The following is a 25,042-nucleotide window of genomic DNA, read 5'->3' as shown; positions in this document are numbered from 1 at the left end:
TATTAAACATAAGAAACATAATATAAAGTGAAGAAAATTGCATGTGGAGTAAAAGCAAAAATATCCATACTCTTTATGAATGAGATTTGTGGTCAGTACAAAGACAACATGATGTAAAATTCAAAACACAAAATAAAAGAGTAAAATAAGGGCTTTTCCTTATAAATATGAAATTCTAAAGAAAAACTAAGTAAGTGAAACTAAAGTTAATAACTAAGTTAATGCTATTTCTAGCAGGCTGGGGAGCTTTGTAGCCTATTTCAGTATCAAATACTGCATTTTTATTGCCATATCATACTTCAGTAATTAAAAAAAGCCATTGTTTTAATAACAGGTAATCAGTAATAAATTCTGTATTTTGGACTTGTGCATAAACAGGGCAGTTGACATCAAAGTGTTACTTACTATATATGAAGGATACTGAGTCCAAATATTATTACTTCAGATTTTCATCAAAATTAACGGTGTACAGAAGTATGAAAGAACATCTTTATTATTTTTTTTAATTTCTTTTGTAAAATAACCCCCCAACCTTTTTGTGTATATTGTGTCTTTGTTGTGATTCTTTTAAACCCTTTAGGCTTATTTCCCAGGACTTGTCATTGTAGGACACAGTGCAGCTGCAGGTATAGAATATTAAAATTGCAAAAGTTACTCTTAGCTTTGAATGGATTTTTTTTCTCATTTTGACCTTTAAGATCAAACTGATCATATTATACAAATTTATTTTCCTATCTGTCACAAAGTCTCACTACATTGCTTAAGTATTGATTCTTCTGTGAATGAAGTGTCTTCCAAACTTTTTAACACTATTTAAAATAAATGCTTTATATTTTTTTTAGCTATTGTGATCTTTAAAGGCTCACTGTCAAATGCATATAGAAAGTATAGAAATCTTATGATGTGCTGAAACTTCTCATTTAACGTCAACACTGTTGTTCACTTGATACGGCAATCCTATTTACAAATCTGTTTATTTCAAGTGGTCACATTTTCAAGCATTCAAGTTTCAGATATTTGGAAGTTATTAATTTCATAATTTAATTTTTGTCTTGTCACATTCACTGTAAGCATCCTACTAGTTTCAGAAGAATATCATTATGAGGCTGTAAAAACCGCAAATGTAAGTGAATTACAGGAAAAAATACAGGAGACTCAAAATGTATAAAATCATTTCTACTGATATCATTGGAGTTGGCACCTTTCTGTAACATCTCTTGAATTTCGAAAGCATGAGAATTAAAGCTGATGATATCAGCTCTCCATAGTGTTGAACAGATGCCTGTCATCTAATGTTTACATCCTCAGTGTGTGGAATATTTGTTGAATCAGTCTGTTCTTGAACATCAGGAAAAAATTAAATTATTTGGTCAGCTAGATGTCTAATACGAGATCTAGATCTTTCCTCTGTCAGTTATTATCATAAGTGATCCATCTGTGGAAGAAGATGAATTCAAAATAAATGTTTTGGAAATCATAGGTGTTTGGTTCAGGCTGAATAAAACCTGGAGGATCTTGCTGTGGGCAGCTCTAGAACTATATTATCACTGATAAAGATTTTCTGGAGATTATATGGTAGAGGATATGAAATTTCAACAAATTAGTAGATGTTTTCTTCCATTTTGCTTACATCAGTGGTTTCCTACTCTCTTCCATTTGGCAAGTATTTTATACCATTATTGAAAATCTTGATGAAATCCTTGCCTTCTTTTCTGCACAGTAAATGAAAAATGAAATGAAATGAAATGAAATAAAATAAAATAAAATAAAATAAAATAAGGAATGTACACAAGCATCTGTATGCTTATACACAAGGACTTTTATGGGCTCCATAGTGTAATTGTATTGTTTTGTACGTAGTATGGAATTTATCATACTTACTGCTTTTGGCCTATGTGGAGATTTTATCCAATATCCTGTGCCTTATATATTTTTTCTTGTATGAGCAAACAATAAAAAAAAAAATGTTTTGCATATTCAGGTAAATTTAAAAGCTACAAATAATGTACAAAAAACTTTTACATACCACCTACTTTTCTACAAGTAAAAATATTTAAACACAAATATATTTATCTTGAGTTCTGAAGTGTTCTTTCTGTCTTCAGTACTGAAGTGTTCTACAACAAATACTTAAGTGATTTCATCCTTTGCAGACTGAATTTGTGTTGAGGCAGTGTGTTCAGGAAGCTGTCAATGCAAATATTTTTACAAAGCAGATGTGAATGTAGATAATAATAGTATGTCACATGAAAGATCTGGAAAGTGAAAGCTTAGTCCATGATAATTTCTTAACTGTACTTTCAAAATGTAATGTTTCAATGTGGAACTGTAAAATCACATTTCAGTTAGAAGGGTTTGAATTTTTGAATTGTATATTTACATCATCTTTGATATACCATACATCCATGTTGTTTGTCTTACTTAAAAAAAAATAATAAAAAAATGGCTTCAGGTGCCAGAAGTAGATTGCCTGTACATTTTTCGTGTTTTAAGTTTAACATGTTGTGATGATCTGAAAAGCAGTAGTTAACTGATCGGGTGTATTTGATTCCTTTAATTTACACTGTTATGAAGCAGTTTTCATGACATGCTGGTTTGATTCAGCTCTCACAACAGCTTGTAGGAGATAAGGAGGTTGTCAGAAAGATATTATTGGATGCTCAGGGACTGCTTTTGAAGTTACTCTGAGATGACAACTAATGAAAAGCTTTTTTTGATAACTTACACTTCAGCATAGATAGATAGATGATATGGTTATCTTTTGCTTGCAAAATGATGAATTAAGTATGGCTTTGTTTGCTATTTGTCTGTAATAGAAAATCTACCCTACCACCAAAGAGATAGTTGGTTAATTCCCCTTTTCTGTTTTCTGTTGTTGTTTGTTTGTTTGTTTTGGTAGATATCTTCTTTACTGTGTGTTAAAGCTAAACAGCGATGCTTTTGTACACTGAAGAAAGTCTGAATTCAAAACTGAAGTCAGTGTGATAGCAGTGAATATGTTTGGCATGGGATAAAGAAATATTTTTTCCTAAAATGCTAATAGGTTAATGATACTCTTGCACTTAAGGAGCTTATAATGTAATGAAGAAATGAAGGGGTTGGTTGTTTCTTTTGATACAGGTTATTTAGGATGTATATGAGTGGACCTCATCCAGTTGGCTTCACCTCTAGATGTAGTTGTTATTAATCCTTATTTTTTTCTTTCTTCTTTTTCTTCCTAAATATGGTAGTTAAGGTATTTTTGATACCCTTAATAAAGTGGCATAATAAAGTAATACTGCTGGGAGCTGAAGGTACTGTGACACGGAAAGAGCTATTTTTAAAGATATAGAATTGTCATTCTGAGAATGTAGAGCAGAAACGTAAGTCAAGGAAAGTATAAGTGATGAAAACATGGAATTACACAAAGAGCCCCAGTCTCAATGCTCTCACACATTATCTTCAGAAGCATTAGATTTAGAATTTTCTCTTCCTATGCAAATGAGAAAAATAATTTTCAATATGGTATCGACCATTCAGAGTTTAATTAAAAAACAGGCCTTAAACTTTATACATGAAACATAAACCTAGCTAAATGACCCCAAAGACTAGTTCTGAGAAAGCTAGTCATACTCAGGCAGTTTTGCTATGCGCAGAGGAAGAATGTGGCTCGTTATTGTTCTGGTATCACAAAAAGTGCAGGAGGTCTCAAAATGAAATTTATTAGACACCATACCCATTTCCAGTTAAAGATCCTGGATTGAACCATCATAGGGCTAGTGCTCATGTAAAATCGTCTCCTTTGTACCATGAAATTGCTACATCAGGATATTTCATCAGTTTCATAATACATGACAATAATCCATTATTTCAGAATTAGTGTAGTTAATGAGCCTTTAGAATAAGCTGAATACTTAGGGTCTGACCTATCAACAAGGATTTCCATAGGCTTCAGTGGTCATGAATATAGCAGTATAATCTTAGGTTATTTCTGAACTGTGAAATAGCTGTTTGCCACACAACATCCTGGGACAAGGAGGAACCTGGTTTTACAGAGGCTGCTTTCCAGCCTTCCTGTTCAGGTTTTCTTTCCTCTGAAAGAGAATGGAAGTTGAAAGAGGAAGTGGTACATGTCCTCATACTCTCTCTCTAAAGTGATGTCTGGAAGTAGCTTAGAATTATCCTGTGCACAGGATATCCTGTTCTTGTTTCACATGTAATTTAAACCCTACCTTGGTCGCAGCCTCTGTAGTTACTGAACAGATCTCAGAACTTAAGTTTGGTTGGTGATTAGAAACCGGAGGATTTGGTGTTTCTCTTTTGTCACAAGCCTGAACTTTGTCTCTTGTAGATTGCTGCTCTGACTCAGAATAGCAGATTTCTCATTTTGGAACCTACTAGCTAGTATCCCTTTATCCTTTTCCACTTTTTCCACTGTCTCCTTCCTCTTCTCAGTGTTCATGTGCATGAGTAACACTGTTGGGGGTTGTAGTGTGTGCTAAATTGTCTAACCTTTCTACTTTTATCTGAAAAGGTGACAAGGAATCTGAGTTTAGAAGGTAAATTCTCTGAAATAGTAGGTCAATACTTATCATCCTTCAGACTGCTAGACAAGTTCACTTTACCTCTGATGAAGAACAAGCAACATCAATTGAATTTGCATAGATGGCTATTGAAGCTTGAACTAGTGGCTCAGTTATAAAATATTTAATCTTTTGTCTCCAGTACCCACAGAGAATTACCCTAACTTCATGTCTCCATTGACGTTCCAGATCTTGCACACAATATGAGATCATTTTTTATTAGTAAAACAGAATAAAATGTTTTTTACATTAAATTGTTGATATCTAAATACAAGAAATCTTACTTCAGACTCTCTAGGTATTCTCAAGAAGACATCTTTTGTTATGCTGATAATACCAAAGGAGATAAAAACAGAAACATCAATCTTAACAGAGTATTAAGTCTGAAATTTGATTATCATCACTTAAATCCCAATATGTTTAATTATTTTTAGTGTTCATTATTCTATGATAGTAGTCATCTTGAATGCTTGTCTGGTGTGATTAGATGAAATTGTTATAAGATTTAATTGATCTTACTGAGTTTCATATTATAGGAACAAAGCTGTGAGCACTGTAGCAGCCACTGAATGGTCTATTAAATATAATTTGGATTATTCAAATAATTAAAACATTTGTTATTCTTTTTAAAAATTGATTAAGAGGATTTTGAGTAATTACCTGCTTAAAACTATTTGATTCCTGCAGAAATGTGGATAATTTTGTGGCTACTGAGGTATTGTTAGCCATAACTGATAACCTAAGAATGATGTTATACTAAATAGTAAAAAGAATATTGTCATAAATTTTGCATAGTCTTCCAGAAATTCTCCCTGATTTCAAGTTTACTTTCCACAATCCATTTGACAGCTATTAATATAAATCCTTCTCAGGTTCCACTCATTCTTATTATTCCACTTTTTTGATTTATATTACATTTAACATAAATGTATGTCTATATTAGCCTTTATAGGACATTTCAATCTCAGCTGGGCTTACTACAGTCCACTGTGGGAGTAGGCTGGCACATGATGCATTGGCATATAATGCATTGACAGAAAAAAACATTACCAAAGAAAAGAAATAAAAAAAGACAAGCTTTTATTTGTAGTTTGTTACACAGCAAAATTAACTTTCTGCCTCAATGCTAAGACAATACAGATCGTGCTATGTACTCTTTACACAAATTCCTCAGCTTAGTCCAAAGAGAGGTTTGTATAGAAAAATTTGTCGCTGACACACCCACTAATTTCACTGCATCTTCCAGACAGTGAATTTAAATTACTGAAATAGCATCACAACAATGGAAAACTTGACACAGCTGTACAAAATTTGTATTCAGTGTTTAATGAAATATACCAATATTGAAAATTTTGTGCAGTGGTTAAAAAAACAGATCATCATTTATATTTTTCTGCATTACATAGCACTATTTTGGTAGTTAGACAGTGGGATAACTTGAGTAACTAAAGCCTAATGTAGTGCTACTGCTTTGGGATTCAGTCCAGGGTACCCTTTCTGCTTTTTTTTTTTTCTCTTTTTCTCCAGAATGAGTGAAGAATTCCTAGTAAGATTGCTAAAGTTACACTGTACTTCATGGCAAACACACCATGTGATAGCGATAGCTAATGCCATAGGTGTGGGGAAGAAAAAGTGTGAGGAATTTCTTCATTGCATGATCACTGTCTACTTAGGCTTCTACAGTTAGAAGATTCCCATTGTGTTAGTGAAGTCTACTTATAATTTAACAGCATGTCTTACCAGGCTTTACTGTGAAAATAACCCTTTTCACTGCACAAAATTATTTAAATGGGTAATGACCAGAATTTATCTGTCAGTCTCTGATTTTCAAAGCTATTTTCTTTTCCTTTTGGTGAGTGTATAGGGTTGGCTGCATACTAATGCAAGTCAATCCAGCCTCTACAACCCAATTAGCAACAAAAATCATAGGACCAGCTTATTAAGAATATGACTGTAAAACATGACCATAAAGCCATATGTCCACATAAACCACATGTGAGCACTGATATGACAAACAACTCAATGAATGACACACAAAACAATGCAAACCAAACAAAAGGCTCATTTTGCCTATATTAATTTCCTTTCTCCCCCAGTTGTATAGTTCTATTTCATGTGGTGACCTGGGAACCAAGTAGAAGGTTTTTTTCACTGGTAATCTTACTTTTATATTTTACATTGGTTTTAGTCCATTTATTTTTTGTCTGACTATGTCTTACTAATATTGCTTACTTATTTGTGCTATTTAAATGTGAAAGAATATAGCTATAGCCAGCAAATTGTTTCAAAAGAAAAAAAAATCACGTGTATAAGTGTGAATTCGTAAGTTTCCTACTCATTAAATTTCTTGCCATTTATTCATCTGGTCAATGTGAAAATAGAAGAGCAGTCCTAGTGAATCTAGAGTATACAAAACTCTCAAAAGTATCTATGAAAAACCTTATTAAGTAAGTGTATAAGGATACGTAGTATGTAGAATGCACATCAATAATATACCTTACAGACAGATACAACATGTTGACCTCCTCACTATTTGTTTCAAGGACAGTTTAAAAATCCAATGATCTGAGCTCATTTCATCTAGTGAAAACTGTGTTATAAAAACCTGTTTGTTTCAATTTCAGTTTGCAACATGCTCGAAGACAAAGTTTGTATTTCTTTGATAAATTGAATAGAAAATACAAAGAACAGGACAATGATCGTCTGAAATACAATCAGACTTGCTGTACTGTATGATACTGGATTTTGTATAATGTAATTCCTGAGGTTTGCAGAGATAATAAAGCATTGGACTAGCAACCATTTTACTATTAGTTATTTTACTTAAGATTAGTTTACTTTCTTCAAATTCGTCTATGGTTTACACATTTTATTGCTTTCAAAGAAAATCAAGGATCAGCCAGAACTTTCATTTTCTACTAACGTTATTTATCCGAGCCTCCACAGTAGCTTTTCAGTTTCAGTAGTTTTCAGAACATATTCATCTAGCCTCAAAAAATTTCTTTAGTCAATATTGTGGAATGTTCAAATTTAAAGTATTTCTGTGCCAGGGTAGTACATACTAAAAAACCTTAGTAAACAAGATCCCCATTTTCTATGGGGAGAAGTCAAATTTTGAGCAAAGAATGCAAGAATAAATCTTTAATACAAGTTAAATCTCTAAGCTTTAACTGCTTTCTTAATGGCTTCTGCTTTTGAAAGTTGACTAGGATCAATTTTTAAGATTTTTATACAAATTAAAAATACTGTTGTAATTATATATTAAAAATAAAATAGTATTATCTTCAATTTGTTGTCTATTCATGTCTGTATGTTAGGTTTTTATATTGGCAACCACTACAAGAATATATGCAGTATATTCAGACCTTAAATACATATATTTAATAAAGAATATTTTACTATATTCCATAAGAACTATGAAACTACAAAACAGATTCTCAAAATGTTTATAAATAAATAAATACAAATCTAAAAAAGGCATGAGAACAATTCTTGGATTTTTATAAAGGTTTTTGAATAGTTTGTTGTTTCAAGTATTGAAGAGCACTACTAATGTAGAAAAATACAGTAACAGTATAAATAAAGCTATCGTTTCATAATAGAAATTCCGTATGTATACATTATGTGTATACATATGTAATGTATACATGTACATTAGCTACACAGAAAGTAAGATGTTAAATAGCATACCTTACAATATTTTATATTTTCTAAATACATATATGTCATATATTACCCTACAATATTGAGTATAAGCTTTATTTTCCCTTCTAAAGTTATTTAGACTCTGCTAACAAGAAATTAAAAACCTTAAAAACTATACATTTTCAAAATTACCTATGCTGTATATTTTGAATACAAATTTCCAAGATAAACTTAGCATTGAAACAAACAAACAAACAAAAAAAAAGTATAATTGAAGAATGTAAAATGTATTATATCAAACAGAAAGAGGCCCATATTCTGACATTTTAAGTAAGGTTGACAGTCATGGTTTTAATTGGAAAATAATCCTTTACCAACTCTTTCAGTCTCTAAGTAAAAATAATACATTTTACTACAAGTTTACACTTTAACTTAGGCAAATGAACATTGGGGCTTTCTATAAAATGGAAGCCATTTTACACTTTAAATTTCAAAGACAATTTGGCTATTACTTTTCTAATACAACCAAATAAAACCTTACCTATTGCAGTACATTTGAATATTTTTCATCCACATTTCATCTAAGCTACTCTTTCCTTCCAGGAACTTCATATATCTTACTGAAATTAATACAGTTTGGAAAGAGTTTTTTTTCCTGAAAGAGCAGATAAATGGTTAATAAAGCAAACATTTACATGGGGAAGGGGTTCTAAATTCAACGTCTTAAGTCAGCTTTTGTTTGATCAACAGTTGGCCTCTTTGAAGGGCAATATCTATATATACCTGAGCAGATTTGTTGTAGGTACCAAATTCAGAAGGGACTACCGAGTCATCTGATTGGTATCTTCTTTTCACCTATGAAATGTCATCTTCAGTGACACCATTAATGTAAAAGTTGTATTCAGTGACTCATTTCACAGACAGCCATGTCAGATGCCACAAGGGACTGTACTCTTCTAAAGCAAGGTTTATTTTTAACTTCATGACAGTAATATCATCTAATAAGCTCAATTTAATATTCTTGAGTGATACATCTGCACCAAACATTTTGTTCAGATATGTTTGATGTATTTAATAGAATATTTAAAAGCTGTGCAAGCAAACTTCTATTATTATTTTTTTCAAATGTATTTGTGTTCTTCACTCCACCTCTGTGCAATTCATGCCAACCTCCATGTTTATCCTTGTAAAGCAGTGGGACTGTGTCCTTGAGCATAGACACTGTTCAGTACACAGCTAGCACAGTCTCTGACATAGTTTTGTCAGGGTCAGAGAATGACTCTTGCCCTGTTCTGGTCATATGTATAGATATACCTCATTCAAACTTCTTTTAGTCACACTGTAGATTATAAATTCTGAAAATTATGAGCCAGTCTTGAGTTCTGACTTATTTGGAATGACACCAATTTTCACAAAGAGAGGCTTTTAACACTTCTGTGTCAGTCTGATCTGTTTGTTCCAAAAATTGGCCTTGAAATTTACAATAATCTCCTGTATATCGCTTTCCATAGTTCACTATTAAAATAGACAACACCATCACAATGTTTGGTATCAGCCAGCAGATGGTGTAGTATTCCCTTCCATTTCTGAGGCTCTATCAATGTCTAGAATCAGTTCACTTGGATTCATCTTTCTACAGTGTACCTCTGGGGACCTTCCAACATTGCATAGCATATTGTCTCATTCCACCAGACCATGACTGAAAAGTGTGAGATAAATTCAGAGCTGTCTTTCAGGACTCTTGGAGGCCATGCAACAAAGGATTTCTGGTGGTTGACCTCTTCTTTTTAGATAGTCTTTTGCCCCAAAACTTCTTTTGGTCCATGCTTCTCAGGCATACTTACAATGAATGAGACTACTTTGGTTTTCCTCCCTTAATCTTAGTTCTTGAAGTCTGTGGAGATTCATACATTGTAGTCCTGCTTACTCCAACGGCTTTCATGGTAACTGTCTCAATAAATTTTATTACGTTTCTTTCTGTATTCTGGATAGTTCTCTTGAAATGTTCAGCCATTGCTCTTTCCTGGGGAGGAGCATCATCATCATAACATGGGAAATTGGAACAAATTAGACTATTGGAAGAATGGAACGGATTCCCGAATGAATATACCACTAAATAACTTTGAAAGTTGGGGGATGACTTTCAGGAGTTGTGAGTCAAAAAAACATCAGTTAATGCAATTGCTTTGTCAGTGCATGCCAGAGAACACTTACAGCTTCTTGGCACTCTGAAAATCCCTTGGTCTTCTATCAGCCTTTGGTCTTAAGCATCAATAAAGGCTTAACTGAAGTTTCCACCCTTAAGAGATCCTGTTAAACAGTATAGAGATGAATATAGTTCTTGTGACTATGGGGCAGCCACCATATTGGTCAGACATTTTTTACCCATTCTTTTTTTCACCTTGCTGGAAGTATGTTTCTTCTGTCTATAACCTATTCTAGGAGAGTAAAGTATTCCAAATATTAGAGAGTCATACACACCTTAAAGTATTCAAGTTACTGGAGTAAACTTATCCACCCTTCTGAAAATAAGGGTTTTTTTATACATTTTACCATATATAGTATCTTAACTAGTATTAAATATTACTATGATACCTTTTTACATGATATTCTATTAAAATATCCTATATATATATACATATATATATATATATATAATTAAAAATAACATATTATTATAGTGACCAAATTGCGCCTGGTACAAACTGACCAGTTTCTTGAATTTGGTTGAAATTTGGTTTGTTACTTAGTTACATTAGTGATACCAATGGGTCTCAGTAAGTTTTAGAGATTTACAATTAGAGGTCCTGAGTAATTGGGTCACCTTTAAACACATTTGTTTTTCAAATAAGCTTAATCAGTATGGAAATAAAGTCCAGTTAGGAGCCCTATGCTAGGGCTTCAAAGAAATGGAGGAATGTCCAGGACTCTCTGCATCTTGGTTACATTTGTTACTTGATTTTTGAAATGGGATAGTCTAGGTCTGGCAAGAGATTGACTAGATGTCAGTGGTTTGATTTTTAAACTGATAATTGTGTGTTTATTTCCTTCTATAAATTAGTTCAGCAAATGTGCTGACAGTAACAGCTTGCTTTACTGTCTTTTGTGTAATGCAGTTTGCTATGACAAATTATTCCCCCATCTGAATCCATACTATAAATCATTTAGATTTCATTGTATGTATTTAATATACCATAGATCTCAGTTCCTGTGTATTCCTTGGATTAATGTTGGAAGAGGTATAACCAAAGGTAGTAACTTAAATTCACTCAAAATTATCTGAAGTTGGCCACCAACCTTTTATGAAGAGTTCCCCTCATTGTGACATCTCAGATAATTCTGGTCAGTTAGCACAAACTTTTATTCAGTCAAGAATTTTTAACTGTGGCATTATTAGAACCATAACGAGTCACCAGAGGATGACCTGACCTTCCATGGTAAACATCTTCCTCCTGGAATACTCCTCTCAGAGAGGAGAACTTAGAACTTAGGACTCACTCTGCTCACAGAGCAGGCAGAGAGCAAGACTCATAAGGGGAGCTCCAGGCCTAGAGGCGGAGAACTGTTTTTACTGTTCTCACTTTCCTCCCAGATAACCCTCATTTTTTACATGAACTTAATGAACTTTTCCCCTGAAGCACTATGAGAAGATTACTTTACTGGAGTTCATAAAAAATTTTATCATCCTTCCTTGGCTGGTGCTGTATGTATCCCTTTCAGTCTTCTTTCAAAATCGTATTCCAGAAGTCAGAAATTTTTATGGCTTTCAGAAGATTCAAGATGGTAGCAATTAGAAAAGACAATTAGAATAATAGAATTTTAAAAAGTATTCATAGTTACAAACATGAGTGGGCCTTAATATTGATAAATGCAATTACCAGAAGCTGCAGCATTATAAATTGTGAAAATAATTCAGTTTTTACTTTTCTATCTTACATTCTATCTTTATCACATTGGTAAATCATTTCATTTTGTCAGTCAATTTCATCTGTTTGCAATACTCCATCATTTCTATAATTCTGAGTAATACTTTTAATTTTAAATTGTGGCCTGTGATAATATACTAAGCAGCATTATTTCTGCAAATCCCCAGGGCACTCCACCATTAATGTTTTTGCTTCTTGTACTGTAACCAGCTTTTAATTCATGAAAGGACTTCATTTTGCCTCCTGTGGCTACTAAGTTAACTTAATAATATCCTGAAAAGGACTCTATTGAAAGCTTTTTGAAATCCTAATTCAATATCTAGAACCAGATATCATTTGTCTATTATTTTAACTCTTAAAACTGTCCCTTAGATTGCTTTTAATAAGCTGAATCTCCAGAGTACAGTCTACAGGTTTCTGCTCTGTGTCTAGCAAGCCTGTTTCATAAGAGCAAGAGACATATAAAACCTGTCGTTTAGTGTCAGAAAACAGCTTCTCAGTTCTTACTAAAGTTATGAGACAACCAGTTGAGTCATTGGGCTCTTGTACATTTAGGACTCTGATTATACTTCTTGGAACTATAGATTCTTTAAAAAAAAAAAAAAAATCAACCCCAAAAGTAGGTTGTTCTCATTAAGAGAATTTTGCAAATGTCATGTGAAATCAATAAGATCATCTGCATGATAATAAATGAGTGAATAGACTGTGAATTTACTGAGAGGACTGTGTCTTCCTTCCTGTTTTGTACAATTTTCCATACTTAATGCTATCCAAAAATATGCAGTTACATCTCTGGAGATTTATGTGATGGAAAAACTCTGTGTTGGTGGGATAGGAATGAAACCTACAAACATGCTGATTGTAATAGGTGCATGATAGGTGCATTTTTGGGGGATTTGATTTTTTTTTCTCTGACAGTGCTCAGAATTCCCCCATCACAATGTGTTTTTGCAATTTGTGAGTGAGAGTATAACTTCTGTGTTGATGTAGAGAGCCATACATAACCCCTTTAGTGTGCTCAGAATAAAGGAATAATTGGAAAGGCTTAACTAAGAAATAAATTGGTCATATCTATATACAGAACCACATTTCGGCACACAGAATGCACCTGTTCCCCTTAGGATTAACTTTGAAATTGCACAACTGCTCCACAGAAATACACTAATGTAGACTCACCTTAGAGCATTTGAGGAAATATCTCTTCTTATTTTTCTAGTTAACAAAGTGAACAGAGCACTGCTCTTTCATTCTCTGTATTAAAAGTTTCCTGCCCCCTTTACCACCTAGATATAATTGTCAGAAGAAGGTGATAGGAACAGTCTCACAGAACATTCTTATCACGAGAAATCACTATTCTAATTTGCCTTTCAGCTGTTTCTGCATTTTCATTATATTTTACAGTATATATTATTTGAAAATACAAATATTAATGCATAATGATGTTTTAAAAGTTCTCACAATTTCTAGAGCCATAAAACAACTATTTTTTCATAAAATCTGAAACTTATGACAAAATTCAGTAGATGGATGATTTTAGTTGTGCATTGCATACATTGTGGAAGGTTTCCTGCTATTTTATGCCATGTGTTAATTATTAAAACAAAATAAATATTTGAATAGTTGTTTTTAATTTTGGCCACAGACATTTTTTGTTGTGTGGTTTTATCCTGGTCTTCCTGCTTATCTGTATTTTTTCTGGTTTTGTGTTATTTGCATAAATGCCAAAGAATTTCAAGTTAATTTGAAAGATAGCTTTGCATGAATAATTGTCAAAGAGAAAGGAAATTAATGCCAACAAATGAGAAAACAATTGCTTGTCCCTTGTTTCTGAATGAGATAGAATCACTTGACATTCTTTCCTGATTTATAATTCATTCTTCATAATTCATTCTTAAAAACATAAAGTAAGAAAGTTACATTTCATCATATTAAAGTGGTAGCAAATATTCTTTGAGCAAGAAATGAGGGTATATGAGTTAATTTTAAATGATTCTATACTGACACGATGCATTGTATGTGTCTTGCTGGGATGGTCAAAGTCACCCACTGTTCTTCCAGTATGGTTTAAAATGAACTGCATGTTGCACAGAGTAGATAAGTGAAGATCAATACATATGCCTCCAAAAGGTAGCCAGACAGTCTTCCAGCAATCTCCTTATTGTCCTTCTACCTTCAGCCTCTGCCTTTGAGGTGGGAGGGATTTACCTCCGCTTAGCCTTCTCTTCTTCTGAGACTGTTATACTCTGTTTTCCTTTTCAGAAAGGTGTCCACTGGTGTCTAATTAAATGCTCACAAAATTGGAAATTGCATGACTCTTATAAGTGCATGGCTCCTATGAATGCAAATTATTTTTGCACATCACGTAATGCTTATATTAGGCAATTGCAAATAAAAGAGATGAGTAAAATGTAGAGAAACAATATATCTCTTTCTGTCTTACTCTAAAGTTTAACATTTAGTGTGCTTGTGGAACTTTTACAACATATTAATAAAACTGTGTAAGGAAAACAATGGAACACTCAGGTGTATTAGGAAAACATATTTTTCATGCTTTTCTAGAAACCACTTGATTCTGATAATCTAATGTGATTAGAGTTCAGATAGACAATAAAAAGTTAAAAAAAAAAAAAAAAACACACACAAACATTTGTTTTCCTTTTTCCTTTTTTATTTTTTTTCCCCCAGTTTGATGTATTATGTGCCAGCTTGTCCCTGTTACTTACCATGAGGAATTCATGGGAATATAATCTGGTTGTTTTGTAGTAGGATAAATATAAATATATAGGGTAAATTGATAATAAGAACAGGTGCAATCTTGCTAGTTCCCTGTATAATAATAGTAATGCTTTCCTATCTGTACTAGAAATATCTGATACCTTTTAAATAATAGTTGCCCTTTTCATATCTGCATCATGTTGGTGGTACATATGATTAATTGGTCCGCTCAACTCTTTTTGCAGTTTTACTACATCATGTTGATGAACTCCTGTACTGTAGCAGAAATCCTTGCCTATCTGTCACTTCAACATTGCATTGGATACTGTAATGACCTATATCTCGTAACCATTTTTGGTCATTCTTTGTAGGTTTTCCTTGTAGGTGACCCTCCTTGATATTGGCAAGATCTGCCTTGTCTGTATCATCAGCAAAGTGTATACTGATAAAGTCAAAATCTAGGCAGTACAATTAATCAGTTTGTTTGTAATTTAAATTATTGTGAGAAGTTAAATATCTGCAGAGTTAAATATCTACCTTTTCTAAAAGGTTCTAAATTCAGTTTCATTAAATTAAAAGATTTCTCTTAGAGTGCATATCTAGTTACTCTCTTGCCATTTTCTGTTTCCTTTAAATCAGATAAACTGTTGTTTTCCGATTTATAGATTATCAAATTGCTTTAAATATGACTGTTTAGGAAAGGCTAATAGCATACCAATTGTCAAACTTCGATACCTTAACTTCTCTCAAATCAGTTCTCTCTTCATTCATCAGGCAGATAAGCCAAGGAACTATTTTTACTATTTACAATGTGAACTATTCATCTGGCTTTTCATTTTCTCAGAAGACTTTCCTCTCACTAGTAGCTGCTTCATACGAACAGATTTTCTGCAGAACAAATTATCTCTAATTGTGATACTGACATTAGTTTCCTTGCAACTTGTTGTGCATTGGTGTGTTATACATATTGATAAAACAAGTTTAAACTGTATATTGTTTCTTTTTCACCTAGAGAGCTTGTAATATGCATAGTAGCATAGAAATTTCATGAAACAGAAGATTTTACTGATGTTAATACAGTGGTTTTCATCATCTGATCATATTTTATCATCATTTATCTTTTTTTTTTTTTTTTTTTAGTTGGCCTAATTGCTGAAATACAGATTCTGGATTCTCACAACTTATAACCCTATTAAAAAGTATAGAAGTTCAGAATAATTATTTTGAGACTTATTAAAATCTGTAGTTGCAACATTGTTGTCAGATGTGGACAAGTTTTGCCAAGAATTTGAGTTTTAATCAGCATTATTTGTGGGTGGATGTGAACAACAGAGTTTTGTGGGAGTAAGCAGAAAAATCACATTTTTCTCTGTACAGCTGTATAATAGCCACTTTTAAAAGCTAAATAGTAAATACAGAAGGAAAAGGTTTCACAACATAGAATGTAAGAAAATATTTCTGGCTTCCATATTGTGGGAGTTATTATAGAGCACAAAATGCTAAGTAAAAATTACTTGTATGCTTGGATAGCTGATGCCTGAAGAAATGAGATAGAAATCAGAGTCCTTTTCAGACCCATGCCAGTAGCCATCCACTGATGGCTTTGGAACCAACTGCAAAGTAAGGAGTATACACAGATGCTTTATTATGTAATGCTTGAAATACATGTACCTGTGTTGTGTAGAGATTTTGTTTCAAAATCAAACATTTGTGTCATGTAAAAAAAATATATATATATTTTTAAAACCAGAAATCATATTGTCCTTAATGTGTCATCCTATGTATGTAAAATGTATAACTGTAAGACAACATTGGTAACTAAAGGTGATATCAAAGGTAATATCTTTTATTGACAAGTTATTGTTACTCGGGAAAAAAAAAAAAATGAACAAGGTTTTGAACGCATAATCTTTCTTCATATCTGGAATGCAAAAAACATGTTTTAAGGGGAAATGAGAGGTAAGAAAAATTGCTCAGACTATGAGAACCTCTTTGAGAAAAAAAAAAAAAAGAAAAAGATAACAACTGTACAGAATAGATGAAATATTAGTAGAAAGAGGAAGAAAAAACATAAGGTGTTCTATTACAAGTAGTTTGAGCAAAACAGTTGCAAGTCTTGATTCAGTAACGTAACAAGGGTGTGTATTTCCATGGAAATAGTTTGTAATTTCGAAACAGTTGTCCAAAGTGCATATAAGGAATGGATTAAAAACAAACAAACAAACAAAAACATAATCTGATAATGACGTTTTTCATTCTACTAATTGTGTATCTTCATTTTCATGCCTAAAGCTTTTCCCCAGGTACAAGTATACATAGGTTTTGTTTTAAATTTTCTGAAAGTGGAACATTCAATTATTGAAATGCAGTCAAATAATTATGTAAACTATAGAGAAGTTAAAAAAAGAAATATTGAAGGACATCTTATTTTCCTGTTGACAAAGGACAAGAAAAAATTGGATCTTCGTGGTCTTACTTCTTCATCAAAGCTTTTTTGACCACCTGGCGATTACATGATACAGGATTCACTCTGTAGTGAATAATTTGGTTTCTGAATTAGGCTAGTTACCAGAAGGTTGTAGTTGCTATATCTTCTGTTCTCAGTCACTGGGTGGGCACACTTATTTTACCAGTTTACAAGCATTGTCCATAGCATGCTCTATGCTCAAGAAATACCTCCTAAAAAAAAAAAAATAGTATTGAGAATTTCAATATCTTATTATTATATGTTTTGTAAAGAACTTCTAATGCTTGCTTGGTATAGTTATTTTTGAACTTTCACATGAATTGACCATGGAATATTGACCTTAAAGCATCTGATGAAGGTGTTTTCCATTCTTAAACAAAAAGCCAACAAGCAAAATACACAGAGAAGCCATCATATGTGGTGTTTTGGGTTCTCCTGTAGGAATGTTTAATTATTTTTTTTGTTCCTTCCTCTGTATGGTTCACTACAGGGACTTGATTTCATTCACATTTGTAGGTAAATAGGTATAATGCATTAATTCTTTTTAGTCTGTTGTTAGAAGTTAAAAATCAGTGTATGTGAGAGTATTTAAGCGTGTAATTGGCACTACATCTGCCAATAGTTAGATACTCACAGCAAATATAAAGGACTTATTTTCAAGTACCTCTTCCACTTAAATGTACAAAGAGCAGCTGAGGTCCCTTGGTTTGCTCAGCCCCGAGCAGAGCAGGCTGAGGGGAGGCCTCATGGCACCTGCAGCTCCCTCACGAGGAGAGCAGAGGGGCAGGCACTGAGCTCTGCTCTCTGGGGACAGCGACAGGACTCGAGGGAACGGCATGGAGCTGGGACAGGGGAGGGTCAGGCTGGGGGTTAGGAAAGGTTCTTTGAGAGGATGAACAGACTGGAACAGGTTCCCCAGGGAAGCTGTAACGGCACCAAGCCTGTCAGAAATCAAGAAGTGTTTGGATAATGCTTAGACATACAGTTTGATTTTGGGTGGTCCTGCATGGACCCAGGAGTTGGACTCAATGATGTTGTTCCCTACCAACTTGGGTTATTCTATGATTAATTTTCATAGATGAATCAGTTTCAATGTGAAAGACTGAAGTGGTCCAGTCAGTAGCTAAGATATGCAAGATATTCAGGTCTGCTGAGTCAAGCAGGGAGGAAAATGAATGACAGTGGCAAACAGAGAATGTATGTTGGCTACTTGCTTGACTTCCACAATTCAAGTGAAAATTCTATTCCCAAAAGAAATTCAGGAATCAAGGGCTGGGGATTGGTTTGCTTAACCTGACTAACTTTTATTTAGGATTTTTTGAGCTTCAACATAGTCTGTGACAAAGCTTGTTGAGTGTGAAGGAGGAAGCACTTACCAAATTCCAAAATATAATCTCACTGCAAAAGTAGGGTGGCAGCTAAGCAGTGTTTCAAGGAAGCGGTTGCCTGAAGTGGTGGATTGGTCTCTCAGGGATTTTGAGGATCTTACTGTGTTCAGAGAAAGTGCCTGGCTGTTGAGCCAAGCTTAGCTATACTCAGAGCTCTAATAGACTGAAAGCAAGTGACTTCTGGTTCTTTCTATCTTTCCTGAGTGTATGTAACATTAGGTTGATGGTATGTAGAAGAAAGAACAAGGAAGAATACTTGGATAGAGTGTGAAATCCCTTACAAAGTCATTATCATGATATGGTTAACACACTTTCTATTTTAGGAATGGAGGGAGGTTCCTGTTAGGCATAGGTACCTATTTTTCTTTACCTGTTTTCACAGTAGAGACACATGGAATTTCTTTAGAATTCTGTTCCTGATATCAGTAGTAAATAAATTTAGGTCAATATCCTAGGAAGTTGCAGATTCAGTATAAATACGGATAATTGTGTGATGCTGGATATTTTTTGGTTTCAGGATTCTTTCTTTTTTGTTCTCGTAAATGCCCAAGTGAAAACATAAAGATCAGATATTTCTGAAGTAAACAGAACGTTATTCTTAAAATAGCCGTTTTAATTTGTGTGGGCGACTTGCAAAGTAAGGTGTATAAGCGAGAATATCAGAATCTGGTGCTGACTTACCAGAAAGCTTGCAATTGCTGATTTCAGATATTTGAACCTCTAGTGCCATTGAAACAAATGAGTCGAGTGTCAACTCTTCAGAAAATATGTGGGAGCGTGTTAATTTTCATTCTGATCTTTAATATTTCTGTATTTTGTTTATCTGGTGATAAACCATATTGGCGACTTAATATTATTCTGCAGTGATACAAACTCAATTATTATTTTCTAAACATACTTGTGTAGATGGCAGTAATTATCCATCAGGCTGATCATGTTGTATTAGTTTTGTAAAATTGTATTTATTTGACTATTTATTTTGTATTTTCAGGTAGAGATTGAGAAGCTGGACTATCATTATTATCTGCCTTTGTTTTTTGATGGGCTTTGTGAAATGACATTTCCATGTGAGTTTTTTGCACGTCAAGGAATCCATGACATGCTGGAACATGGTGGAAACAAGATTCTTCCTGTCATTCCTCAGCTCATTATTCCAATAAAAAGTAGGTGAAGATATGTGGAAAATAAAAACAAACAACATAAAAATAAGAAACTAAAATTGCACTTATATGTTGTAGATTTTTGACAAGTTGCTAATTAAGCAATAAAATATGACAGGCCATACATACAATCCAAACCTGAGTAAATTGTAAGGTATAAGGCCAGAAGGTTTATGCCTTCGATCACCTGGTAGGTGCGGTACTCCAGAAAATTGGACTGCTTGGTGAGTTTTTTTATTATTGCAGTGTGGCTCTTTATTTTCTGAAATTTGAAGTGACATTTTCTTACCTAATTTTTATATATTTATTATGCAAATCAATTATTGTATAAAACAGTTCATCTGAAATGGCCGGTGAAATTACCAGATGAAATTTAGAGGATTATGTTTCTTTTTTTCCTTTTGTTTTTTCTACAGTGGTATTATTATATTTATTCTCTAGATCTCTTTTCTATCATCATTATCGTTACTTCCCATCTACATATATATATATATATGTATATATTTATATATATATAAATAAACTGAGAGTTCTGTCTGACTCATGAATGCTGTAGGTAAAACTTTGGCATTCAATATTAATTATATTATTAATTAATTAAATATTATTTTTAAAGTTTTTATATTCAAGCCTTTTTTGTTGAAAGATTATGTGAAAGATAATAAATTTTGTAAGTACAGGTGTAATACTACTAAGACTAAAATTTATTTTATTGAAATACCTATTCTTTCCTCTTTCTTTAACTTAGTTCCTTCAGTAGATATTCTGAACCATCATCCTTCTCTAGTTTTATGAATCTTAAATTTAAGTGCTACACCTATATTAGTAAATTAAACAGTGTCATGGTGCACTCTTGGGAGTGGGAACATGATAGTGTTAATTTCTTAGAAATGGAGTTTCAGTTCATGCTAATTTGCCCTCTCCTGAAAAATTCTTGGACATAGGCCAGGACCATTCCCAATAGGCAGTTTTGATGCAGCCACCTTTTTCTTTTTTAAAGGGGGGAGATTATGGAAGTTTAATAGGTCAGCTAATGTTAATCTGTGCCAGCTGGCTTCCGTTTAATTTTTCAATTGTAAACCATATAATCCAGTCCTAAAAAGCTCATATTTATTAAACTTGGCTTATATTTTGTGGTTGATCAGTAATGATATCATTGCTGTCCTCTGGCCTATTTTCTGGGAATGATTCAGCATCCATGCTAATACAGAACAAAATGGAGTCATTGTGTTTGTGATACAGAATGAATAGTCAAACACAATTTTGGAAAAGGGGAAAAGGAATATAGTTTGGAGCCTTATGATACCAGTGTACTACTGGAAAGATCAGAATTATTGTTGTTTGTTTCATTCACTTTATTATCCTTTTAAAAAGATCAATTAGAGATGTAATTATCTGTATCTTACTGTAGATTTTGAAAATGTCAAAAAGTGTATGTAATATTCAGTAATGGTTACTCTGTAAGTGACGCTTGTGAAAGGTTATGAAAAGAACATTACAAGTATTTTCTCTCAAAAGGGGGAATATATAAAGAGGGGAATCATGGCATTTCTTTAAATCTGTATTTTCAACACCATCCAAATTTATTTATAACAGTATCACTCTTTTTGAAAGCTGAAATAGTTTCTTCAGAAAAAAACTGCAAGTTTATGACAGCAGCTCCACACTTAGGATTTAAAAGTCTTCCTGAGACTAGAATCTAGCTTCAAAATAATTACCTAGAAGCTTTAGCTGTTACACAGCTTTTACCATTAGAAAAAGACTGCTAGGTAAGAATATTTATATGGGTTTGATATATAGACTTTTAAATTGAATCAGAATTTAAGATGCTGAAACCTATTCAAGAATCTGCTGAAACCTATTCAAGAATCTGCTAGCTAAATTTAGTTGTTGGCTCTGTTTTATTTTATTGTACTCCACTTATTTTTCGTTAAAAAAAAAAAAAAAAAAAAAAAAACTTTTGTATTGGCTTTAATAAGTGAAGAGTCTAAATATTATCAATGACAAAGGCTTCTTCCTAACTAAATGCATATTAATATTTTAAAAAGACACCACCACCTAAGGAATCTGAGTGTGTACCTCTAAGAGTGTTTTAAATTCACTATGCCCATGTAATATAGCAGTGTAGTCAGAGCTGTATATTTTTGTGACTCAGCTGCATCCACAATAAGCTCAGCTATGTTTTACACATATTACTGTTACCAAAGTGTCCCTCTGGGTGAGTTATATCTGATTAACCAGTCTTCTTTTAGACCACTACCATATTTCTACTGTGGAAGAGTGAATCAATTGATTGTTAGGCATCGTAATATATATGATGGAGAGGAAAGGGATAAAAGAAAGACAGAAAAATAACTCTGCAAATGGAATGCTTTTAAAAGCATTTTTTTCTCCTGCATGTACGTCAAAGGAACATATTAGTGAAGGGCTGCTCTCCAAAACATTCTAAATTAAATATTAGAATTCTTTTTTATATTTTAGTGATTTATGGAGAAATCTGCCCTCCTGCCCAAGACACTTGTTTTTGCTAAAACTTCAGACTTTTTGAAAACTATATCTTAAAGATTAAAATAAAATTATTTAATCAATCTGGGGGTTACTATAAGCTAACTGTTTCTACAGATTTTCTTCTAAATAAGCAAAGAGGCAATGACTAACAAAAGAGAGATAATTGAAATTAACAGATAAAACTTCTTTTCTAAAAAAACACACAAAATACGATTGGCATGAATGCTATTTAGTTGTAACATAATTGCTTGTTTTTATTTGTGACATGGAAAGACTTTTTTTTTTTAACTCATAGAAAGAAAAAAAAAATCAGAAATACTGATTTTTCAAAAAGAAAAATATTCAAATAATAAAATAAAAATAATAATAAAAATATTTTGGTTTCTCAAAATAAAAATTAAAAATATACTTTACTTTGATTTTACTTTGCAGTGGCAAAGCATGATACAATAGTTTACAAATACAGTCATTGTATGACATAAAAATAGGAAAAACAAATTACCTGTAATGTCAGGCCTGTAAGGAAACCAACTGAAAAATAAAAAATGCAAAATTAGAAAATGTAAATAGGTCAAGATGTTAAAACTTTTAATTCTCTTTCACAAATAGCATTCGCAAATCTATTGCATGAGTTATTTAAACAAGAACAGAGTCCCCTAATATGAGGTATTCTGCAAATACCAAGAAGATGTAGAGGTATTCTAAAAGTTCTGATGCATAACACACAGTATCTTCTCCCTTGCCAAGAAGATCTGTACTGTGCTTTTCATAGGAAGGAGACAAGGAAGGAGGCTAATTTTGCCCCACATCAAAAACTGCATCTCTGGCAGAAGGCAGAATAAAACCCAGGTACATATCTCTGGAGTGGCAAGCAGAACTGCCTGCAAGACTTATTTTGTTCTCTTATTTTTAGGCCACAGAAAGTGGCCCCCACTAAGTCTTTCAATAATGCATTGATTTATCTTAAAACTGACTTGTGGCCTAAACTATAGACAGCCAAGAATAGCCAGAAAAAAGGGTGTGGGGGTGAGAGAAAAAAAGAACACTATTTGCTTACCAATTAAATAATCCAGTTCTATATTCTGTACAGCCATAAGGAGAATGTAAAATTATTTTTGACCCCTTTTTTTGGAGACAAATTATTTTTTTGGAGACAAATATTCTATATTACATTTGCCATGACAGATGCCAGATCAGAAAGGCCGTAATTCCTTTCGTTTGCTATCATTAGGTTTCTGGATCTCTGAGGTTCCTGACTGCAGAATTCACCAGGTTTGACATGAGACACACAGGCAAAAACACACACTGAAGTTGCTACCCCTGGTACCAGTCTTGTATTTCTGTGAACAGTATAAGGGACATCCAACACAGTGTGTGGAAGCACCTGGTTTCCTTTCAGAGGCACCCATTTCTCTTCATCAGCAGCAAGCATTTACTTTTTCTTTGTTGGCACATAGTTGTAAGAGCTTCCAACCCCTTCACATAAAGCAACCAATTGTTCCACCTCCCACTCCAGTTCCTTGCAATTGACTATTGCTAATCTAATTGTTTTTCAGTGAAGTTACTTTTCAACTTGGATGATTTCAGTGTTCTAGTTTATAGCTGCACTATCAAAAATGAAGGAACAGTAGACAATAACACAGAAGTTGGAATAAATAAGTAGAGATGATTGGTTAGTAGGAACATTGAAAAATTTTTGCCAATGAAGAAAATCATGTGAAATTAGACAATTAGGAATCGTGGATCACCAATTGTCAGAATCTTTTCTCTTCTGTGCTGTGAATCCTAACAAAGTCTGAGTTTAAGCCTAGAAGCCAATAAAGCTCACGTCTTTGCACATGAAATGTTACTTAGAAGTATTGTTTCTATGGAAGTATTGTTCCTACACAGTGCAGACCAGCATTTCTGATTTAGTCCAAAAAGAGCAATCTCTGTCCTAAAGAACATGGAAGCTTTTCTTTCTGATTTTTTTTTTTTCCATATTTCTCTCCTGTAGTCTCTGTCATTCACTACAAGTGATTGTAATTAGGTTTATGTTAGATTCTGAAAGTCAAGACTGGTCACCTCAGGTGATTTCAAATCACATAAACTGGATTCCTTGTTACTCGTCTTTACTACTGTCTTTGAGGAGAAACTCTGTTTCTCATTCAGTAGAAATAAATGTCATCAATGTTTGGAAAGTGAACTTTGCAATTAGCTTCTTTCACTTTTTAAGTTAGAGTTAGTTCTCTCCTGGAACATCATATTTATTAAGACTGGATTTCACCTGCCATTTTATCACCCAGACATTCAGTACTATAAGTCCTTCTGCAGCCCTTTGACATCTGGAATAACTTCATTATCATCAGAAAGCTTTGTCACTCGTTAGTGACCATCTCTTCCAAATCACCTGTGATGTAGCTGGAAGGTGCAAACTTCAGCACAGATTCATCCTCTGAGGCCATTTATTGTTACCCTCATTTCCTATCTCTAGGATATTTATATGATTTATATGAAAAATATGGCAAAATTCATCAATGACAGGCCTTATCAAATAATTTTTGAATGTCTCAGAAAACTGTATTGTTTGGCTTTTCTTGTCCACATTCTTATTCAAGGATCTACAATATAGTTAGAACACTTTCTGTTAATTTCTGCAGTACAGATGCCAATATTACTGGTCTTCTGTTCT

The 25,042-nt window shown here is 33.2% G+C and overlaps 1 protein-coding gene across 2 annotated transcripts in view; it reads left to right on the top strand.

Annotated features, from left to right (window-relative positions):
• PACRG (parkin coregulated) overlaps positions 1-25,042 on the top strand; it is a 217,604-nt gene that overhangs the window by 92,320 nt on the left and 100,242 nt on the right. For both annotated transcript variants that reach the window (XM_068676965.1, XM_068676964.1), the window contains one exon: positions 19,695-19,866. In XM_068676965.1, the coding sequence (XP_068533066.1) occupies positions 19,695-19,866 (172 nt within the window). The remainder of the gene's footprint in view (positions 1-19,694; positions 19,867-25,042) is intronic.

The sequence above is a fragment of the Anas acuta genome, chromosome 3 (genome assembly GCF_963932015.1).
Source record: "Anas acuta chromosome 3, bAnaAcu1.1, whole genome shotgun sequence".
Classification (NCBI taxonomy): Eukaryota; Metazoa; Chordata; class Aves; order Anseriformes; family Anatidae; genus Anas; species Anas acuta.
This window is presented reverse-complemented; position numbering and strand designations above follow the sequence as displayed.